Source organism: Elgaria multicarinata, chromosome 14, assembly GCF_023053635.1.
Source record: "Elgaria multicarinata webbii isolate HBS135686 ecotype San Diego chromosome 14, rElgMul1.1.pri, whole genome shotgun sequence".
NCBI lineage: Eukaryota > Metazoa > Chordata > Lepidosauria > Squamata > Anguidae > Elgaria > Elgaria multicarinata.
Window position 1 is genome coordinate 24,959,362 of NC_086184.1, and position 8,984 is coordinate 24,968,345.

The 8,984-nt window shown below is 40.7% G+C and overlaps 1 protein-coding gene across 1 annotated transcript in view; it reads left to right on the plus strand.

The window, feature by feature from the left end:
* The window catches only part of CDYL2 (chromodomain Y like 2), an 89,577-nt gene extending 85,608 nt beyond the window's left edge, over positions 1 to 3,969 (plus strand). The window contains exon 7 of the mRNA XM_063141223.1: positions 3,269 to 3,969. Within this exon, the coding sequence (XP_062997293.1) occupies positions 3,269 to 3,427 (159 nt within the window). The 3' untranslated portion in view covers positions 3,428 to 3,969. The remainder of the gene's footprint in view (positions 1 to 3,268) is intronic.
* Positions 3,970 to 8,984: the final 5,015 nt, after the last annotated feature.

Sequence of the window (8,984 nt, forward strand, 5' to 3'; positions counted from 1 at the left end):
GAATTGGACTCAATGGCCTTATAGGCCCCTTCCAACTCTACCATTCTATGATTCTATATGGTGTGGGGGCATTTTCTAAGGGAATCAGCAAGAGTGAAGACTTATCCCCAGGATAAGTCTTCCAGCTGGGAGCTATTTTTCTTCCAGCTGGGCTCTGAGTCTAAGTGGGTAGAAAAACTGAAGTTGTGGGGGGAAATTAATGAATCTGATAAGGTTTAAGCATTTCCACTGCTACGCACCAGTTTTCCCCTGCAAATTATCCTCAGCTCCTGGAGGGAAGTAATTATCATGTTACCTGGTAAACATAATCCCAGCTGGATCAGAACAAAGAACTATTTAGTCCATCATCTGGTTCCCAACAGTGGCCAATTATATTCTTCTGACAAATTCCCCCCCAATCTTTCTTTTATATGAATATTACTGCTGATTATATTATCTTTTTGTTTCAATCAAATTCATACACCACCTTGGTAGCTGCAAGGATGAAGGTCAATTTAAAATGCTTTTAAATAAATAAATAAATAAAATGAGTCAGATCAGTAGTCTATGTAGCGCAGTGCTGGATAGAAGCAAGATGGGGATGCAAGATGTCACAGGTACCAGCCAATCAGTGCTATGCACAGACTGCTTCCTCTGCAGACTTGCAAAACCAATTTCCCTGAGATCAGCTCTTGGACAGAAAATTGTTCATTCCCACAGACGGGGGTGAGTGTGCTTCAAGAGCGGTCCCAAGACATATTCAGGCATTCCAACCGTGTGATTAGAATCACCTGAGAGAACAGAAGTGCTGGCTGGCCCCACTGCCCCCTACACATGGGAGGGCAAATGTCTGCATCAGGGAGCCTGCTGCACTCCATCTGAAAACGAAGCTTTTTTTTCTCCACCTGCTGTATTCAAGAATGTTGCCCTGCTACATTTTCGGGCAAAGAACATAAGAAGAGTTGTGCTGGATCAGGCCAAGTGTCCATCTCGGCCAGCATTCTGTTCACACAGTGGCTGACCAGCTGCCTGAGGGAAACCCACAAGTAGGATATAAGTTCAATAGCACCCTCCCTCCCACCTATGTTCCATAACAACTGGCGTGCCTCTGATACTGGAGGTAGCACATAGCCATCAGGTCTAGTAGCCCTTGATAGCCTTCTCCTCCAGGAAATTGTCTAACCCCTTTGTAAAGCCATCCAGATTGGTAGTCATAAGTACACCTTGCGGCAGCAAATTCCATAGTTTGACCATGCACTGTGTGAAAGACTTCCTTTGATCTGCCCTGAATCTCCCACCCATCAGCTCCATGGGATGACCCCATTGGGTTCTAAGTATTTTAACACAGAGAGAAAAATGTCTCTCTATCCACTTTCTCCACGCTGTGCATAATTCTGCACACCTCTAAAGACAGGACAGCTCCTCATTTCACTGTAAAGGGCCATAGACACAGCAAGGCACGGAGGAGTTTTAATTAAACGGAGTGCAGATTACATCTCCTCCAAGGCACTTGGCATGAGACACACAAAAGAAAGACACACTGAAAAGACATTGTAACTCCCTTGGATTGGGCCGATAAGCATGTCTATTGATCTGGCAGTGCCCCAGGCCTGATCCTGGATTCTTCATTTCCCATTGTTATCTTCCAAGACCTCATTCCATTTTTGGCTTGTATCAGATGGTGTAATATAGCTGTGTCTGGCCACAAAGCCTACAAAAACAAAGCGATTAGGGGGATGTTCGTAAATGACGTTAAGAATACTTCTCTCCCTGCCAAATTCATTTTTTCAATTAGATGGTTACTCTTCCATCATCATCATCATCATCATCATCATCATCATCATCATCATCATTCACAGTGGCTTTCAATGGTTAAAAAACAACCCACAAAATAAAAGGAGAATTTAAAACGGACATCAATTCAAACGGTAAAAGCCATCAGAATTTGAAACAAGAGCAACACTTTTCCAAGTCCATGGATTGGATGGGGATTCCCCCCCCTTCCTGCCCCCCTTCCCCCGGGAAACTTGGAAACTTTCAAAGCCAATCTGATGAAAGCTTCAAAGAGCTTGCTCGTGACTAGTTGTTAATGATCTCAAAAGTCATTTTATGTTCGTTTTAAATGCTGATCAGCTGGCTTGGGGACCATGGTCAAATGGTGGAGGAGAAATGTTTTAAATAAATTAATAAAGCCACTTGTTGAGTTTATGGGTGGAGGCAAAGTCGGAACATGGATTTCCTGGGTTTTAGCTTCTCAGGACTTACATTAGTGTAGCATTCTAAAACAGAAACAAGTGTTTGGCATGAAAGTGGTCCCCATGACTAGATTGGATGGGTGGGTGGATAAATGGAAGGGTAGATATAATCCCTATTCAGGTGTTATGCTAAGTGGTTAAACTCGCCATGGGGGCCATGCTGAGTAGCTTTCTATGTGACTCAGAAACCTGCCCAAGTGGGGTTTTAAGTGATATGGAATCCTATGCACACACAGCTGTATGCATGAAGGCCTCCCCACTGCAGGCGTTAATGCTGTATGCATGGATGCCTATGGGCGCAGCTATGTTGTGACGGGGCAGCAGCGGCAGAGCTGTTCAGCACAGCCCCACTCCTGCTTGCGTGGTGAGTGTCACCACTTAGCATTATGACTGAATAGGGCTACAGTTTCCTTTTGCTTTGGTCGTCTCAGCTCCTTTCAAATGGGAGAGGATGGCACTTCACCCATAGCATGCTGCAATCTATTACAGGTGTGGGGAAACATTTAGGTTGAGTGCTGAATATCCTTGGCAGTGTGAAGGCGGCACATGCCAGTAGTGGATGGGCCAAAGTCATTGGCGGAACAGGACCAATTCTCTCTCTGTGTGTCTTTCTGACACCCCTCCCTCTCTCTCTCTCTCTCTCTCTGTCTTTCTGACACCCCTTTCTCTCTCTCTCTCTCTCTCTCTCTTTCTCTCTCTCTGTCTTTCTGACACCCCCCCTCTCTCTCTGCCTTTCTGATACCCCTTTCTCTCTCTCTCTCTTTCTCTCTCTCTCTCTCATACCCTTTCCCCCCTCTTCCTTCTGGCCAAGCAGATTCCCAGGAAGGAATAGACCACCTTTGCCATAGATCTGAGCCAGCTACTTGCATAGGGCTTTTGAAATAAGTCCAAGGGCCACCTGAAATTAGCTGAAGGCCATAGTTGCTCACCACTGATCTGTTGTTTCCTGAAGCAGACTGATCACAGTGTTCTACTACTCCGATAGCATTGCTAGGGTCCAAATGATGAAATGGGGTTGTGATTTCTTTTCTTAGGTATTAGAAGAATCTAAATGCCTGGTTCGAAGTTTCCTGAAATCTGGCCTTGAAGATGTGAATGAGAAAGAATGTCAGATGTTAAAACAACTCTGGAGTTCTTCCAAAGGACTGGATTCATTATTCAGCTACCTGCAAGACAAAATTTACGAAGTCTGACATCATTGCGCAACTTGAAAGAAAGAAGAGAGAAAAAAATGTTCCCGAGAGATTTCAGGCATCACCGGGGTTTGAAAAATAATACGAAAGTCAAACCCAGATCCAACAAATCCCTCGGAGGAATTTGTGACAGTGTACCTAACATACCTATGGTTGTGTCAGTTTCCTTGTGAGTTAAATAGAGACATTTCAGCGGCTGCTCCTGGAAGTATCGGTTCTTCTTTGACAGAGGGAGAGGCAGATGTGTTCAGGTGCACAACCATTGCCAAAAGCTGCAATTTAATGCACATGTGGCTGGAAAGAAACATAACATTCCACATGCTGGAAAGCACTAGGGTTGCCCTTCAAGGCACACCAGGAATATCAATTTCTTTGTCTTATTTTTTTTCCGTCCAAATTAACTTATTCTTGCTTTCGTGAGCAGCTTGTCTCTGCGTTGACCCAAGTGGTGCAATTTAGAATTTGGGCCAAAGTTACACTTTTCAGGCCTGCTTTAAAAAGATTTCAATACTTTTGTGTTTGTCGAAACATTAACAGTGGAATGAATTGGGGGGGTGTTATAATTTATATGTATGATGTATTAAAAATAATAATTTTGCAACAAAAACAAGCCCTACATGGAATTGTTTTTTCCCCTCTGTTGGTTAATTTATTTAATTAATTTATTTGTGTGTGTGTGTGTGTGTGTGTGTGTGTGTGTATACATGCACAGTTTCACTGATGGTCTGATTAAATTATTAGTATAATTATTATTGTTGATTTATTTGAATATTTCCCAGGATTGGATATTTTTGTACAACTGTACAAGCTCTTTGGTTTACTTTAAACAGGTTGAGCTGTATGGGCAAGAAAAAGACAGTAAAATGGAATGTTATGGGGCAATGGGGCATTAAAAAGCAACAGCCATATCCGTGTTTCTATATGCAGGAAATGTTACCAAAAGGTAGAGGGTAAACATCATTGTTTAATATTGTTTAACTAGCAAAAAAGTCCGTCATACAACAGGTGTAGAGGAGCAGTCTGGTGAGGTTAGTGGGTTTTGGCCCCTCTGCTAGGCCAGAAGCTCTTTCTCAGAACTTGGAACTTTCATAGAAGGTCGCAGTTCCGAGAAACATAGCTAGATGGAGCCAGAGAGCAAAAACTGTTTCTCGGAACTTGGAACTTCCATAGAAGGCCGCAGTTCTGAGGAAACGTCCCTAGATGGAGCCAGGGGGCAAAAACTAAAACTGGCTTGGAGGAGCAGTCTGGTGAGGAGGTTAGTGGGTTTTAGCCCCTCTGCTAGGCCGGAAGCTCCTGGCAGTTATCTTTCTCGGAATTTGGAACTTCCATAGAAGGCCACAGTTCCGAGAAACGTCGCTAGATGGCGTCAGAGGGCAAAAACGATTTCTTGGAACTTCCATGAAAGGCTGCAGTTCCAAGAAACGTCCCTAGATGGCGCCAAAGGGCAAAAACTATAATTGGCTTGGAGCAGCAGTCTGGGCTTTTATATATAGATATTCCTTAAGGAAAACCAATGGAACATCCTGAAGCAGTGAGTGTGGCACATGTAAGGGCAGGGTATGCTGATTTTTCTTTCAAAGCTAATATGTTTAATATTTTTCTTACTAGCTGAATGTTAATAACAGGGTGAACAGTGCCTAAATTGTGGTACCCACGAAAGCTTAGCATTCTTTTTGTACTACGGACCTTAGTACCTAACCCTCATGAGCCGCTCAGTCTAGTTGACACTTTCTTCAGAAGTGGTATATTACTTTTCAAGTGAGCTCTTAGAGGTGTCAGGCCGTGAATTAGATGGGCAAAGGCTTTCATACTTCTTTCTTTCTCCAGCACGGAGGGGCTCGCTCTTCCACCACGAAACTGGACAAAGACGTAGTTTTTCCTCTTAGAACGTGACCACCACCCTCCCCAAACAATATTCCTTGGAAACAAGGAATGGATTTTTTCCTAATTGCAGCATTTTAACGTCTTGTTGTGAGTGTGCCGTCCCTGGAGAAATAATAGAAGGAATGTGTTCTTGAAATTAAGCAAAGACACTGGAGAGCCAAATCAAAGCTCATTCAAGCAGAAGGTCTACATGGGTGGGTTGTCCAAGTGGCTGATGCATTGAGTCTCCATTTTTCGATTACTGCAATATGGGTATCTCCAGGCCCATATCTTTTAAAATTGTAAAAGGAGAGTGTTCCTTACAAAAGAATACTAGAAACAGAGGTTCAGCATTATCTTTTTGGTTAGTCATTTCTTGGAGTAAAGGAAGTAGCTTCCACGAGTTCCCTATGGAAACTCCTAGAAAGGGGGTGTGGTTCTGTGGTAGAGCACATGGTTTGCCTGCAGAAGTTCCAGATTTATCCCCAACATCTCCAGGTAGGGCTGGAAAAAATCCTGCCTGAAACCCTAGAGAGCTACTGCCAGTCAGTGTTGACAATACTGGGTTAGATGGACCAATGATCAAACTCAGTATAAGGCAGTTTTTTATGTTCCAAAACGTTATCGTCTTTCTTTTCTTTTCTTTTTCTTATCTTTTCATTGTCTGTTCAATGTTATGTAGAAAACACTTTCCATTTTCAGAGTTTCCAAATGAAACTGTTGGAGTTTAGGATTTTATTTTCTTTGTTTTGTTTTGTGTTTTTCTATATATTTGGCATAGATGTCTTCTAGTTAGAAGACCTTCATCAAAAAGACCTTTTTGATGGAGAAGTCCTTCAAAATCAGTGCACAATTCAGCTTCTAGTTAAGATCTGTCTAAATATTTTTGGAAAGCAATATTCAAGGCTTGTAAATCTATTCTTTTCCACGTGCATTGGGAACAAATCCTGAGTTCTTCCATGAAGATGAAATGGCTGATGCCTTTCTTATGCTCCCCCAAGGATTGTGAATGGTGTCAGAAACCGATGTAGTCCATTGCTACTGTAGTCCAATTGATGTCTTTGGATTCAGTGTGTGGAACTGAAATCATTCTCTTGAACATACATGTGTAAGAAAGTACTTGTAGTGCCTGACATTAAGCAATTGCGGGAAATGAAACAAAATGTACGGCAAAACTTCCTTTTTAAAAATTCATCTTTCATATCTCACGACAAATTATACAACCGTAAATGATGTGTCAGACATGTTAATGAACTGGCAGGAAGATGTTTCTGTGAAAAGATTTGTTTTGTAGCAACTGCTGTAGATATCATTCTTGGGAATGTGAAAATTTGGTTTTAGAACAAAGAATTGTCATACAACACCTGATTTTTCAACATTAACAGTTTCTTCAACAGCATTTTCAAAATATTCTTACTTTTACATTTTCTTGGCAAATGAATAGTTGCAACATATGAATACTATTTCTTCATTTTTTAAAAAAATGAGCTCTAAAGATTTCAACAGTTTTTAAAAAAGCATATCTAGAGGGTTAATCTGATTTCAGTGTAGTCTTTCGTTTAACAGTGATTTTTAAAAAACAAGACAAAAAAACCTTCATCCAGTTTTAGCTTTCTATAGTCACTGGGTATACAGCTATGTAGGTGTACTGTATATACTACACCAAACACTTTATTAATATTCACAGTATTTAATAAAAGCAAATGAAAATCTGTTAAGTATGTTATATTATTTCATGTAAAGTTTTTTGTACAAATCTTTAAAGATCTGCAGTTTTTGCATTTGTAGATATGGAAATGTAAGCAATTCATTTCTGTGTGTTTGTCTTGCATGTATATTTTTGCTGTACATAATGTGTGGCTTAGTTGAGTACCCTTCTGCTTCAATGAATAAGCTTTCAGACTTTAATACAGTATATATTTTCAAAAATATAAACTTTTATATTTCCGTGGTAGATTAGGGTAAGCGTTTTAGGCAATCTTTTTCAATGATGGTTAACCATTCTTTTAATCTCTAGCATTCTGGAGTTGGTGCCAATTGTTTTCCCCTTAGAAGAATACACTCTTCTACTCTTATAAATTATATGTGGGCAGGGTTTTATTTTGTTTTTGTCTTTTGGTTTGGTTTTCTTTTTGTTTGCTTGTTCGTTTTGTTCCAGCCTTGAAATGTGAGTTTAAGGTATAAATTTGTAAATTGACTGCATTTGTGAATAAGCCTTACCACTAGTTTGAAGCAAGCATGGTTAATTGCAGAAGTAAGATCCAGGGTCCGACTAGAAGTGATGGAAGCAGAACATGGTTTAGAACACAGCTGCCGCCATGGAGATATAAATCAGGGCAGAGGGCAAATCAGGACAAAAAGTCTGAGTAATACATGTTTTCCCCTCATCAAAACCCTCTCGTCCATCCAAGTTGCATTTCTCCCATCCAGGCTGAAAACCCTGGATATCAAAGCAGCAGAGGAGAGGTGATTCCGGGGACAGAAACACATGGGTGGTGAAAGCGTCCAACATAATGTGCCTTCCAGTGGAGTCTGGTGGCTCCCATGTCAGTAAGAGTGATGGATCCATGCCGGGTTTGAGTCGGAACACTAAAGGAGCTATCCATGGAGCAAAGCACCTTCAATATCTCCTTTAGAGTTCTGACTGAAACCCGGAGCAGATTCACCACCTCACTGACTTCAGAGTCACCAGCCTCCACTGGTGCATTCTAAAAAACAGATGGTGTCGCCATCACTTCTACAGAGACCCTAAGAAATCCAAACCCACCCCACCAAAAAGCTGCGTTCAGACAGTTGGCAAATTTAGCTTGCAAGGCCTTTTGGTTTTATTTTTTCCTTTGTGAAATGGATAATACGGGTTGTTTCTTTCAAACAACATAGTTAGATATGTCGGTTTCGGCTTTGTTCTATATAATCTGTGCATATTGTCCACCCAGTCCTATTAATCAATCTCAGGCTCTCTTTTTTTGGGGTGGCTAGATCTATAGAAGTCAAATCTGACTGAAGCCACCACTCTTTAGGAGACACTAAAGAAGTTTACATAAGAGACTTATAGACAATCTTAATCGTAGTGCATTTAAGTACTCCATTTAAGTACTCCATATCCTAGGTGTGTTATCCCTGTCTACCCAATTAACTGTATGTTTTTAAGCCATACTAAATCTCTTTAAATACTACACGGAAAGTCATTCATTAACTCACTGACATTGTCAACAGGATTTGTGCTTCTAGGGAAATAAAAATATTATATATTAAAAAACACAATAAGGACCAAAGAGTTCCATTTTCTTTACCGGGCATTAGTTAGAAAATGAACCAATTTCATCTGTATAGCAAAGGTCAGCTGTTGACGCACTTTCAACATTCATTTTCATATCATTTCTTATTCATTTCAGGGAGATAGAAAAGGGCAGGGAAGCCAGAGAAGGCCTGACTGCTTTAAAAGATTGTTGGAAAATAGAGGAAAGCCAGTAAATGATAGAGTGTCTATTGGTAAGGCTTATTACCAAACCGGGGAGAGAGAGCAGATAACCAAAAAAATTAAAAAAAATTAAAAAATTGCAAAATATGTCTCTGAAATATGATTTCTAATGAGTATCTTGCACAAAGCAATTAAAGCATAGATGGTGGTTTTTTTCAGATGAACCCATATGTTATTTTGTTGTGTGGATGTCATAGGATAAGACGGAATCAA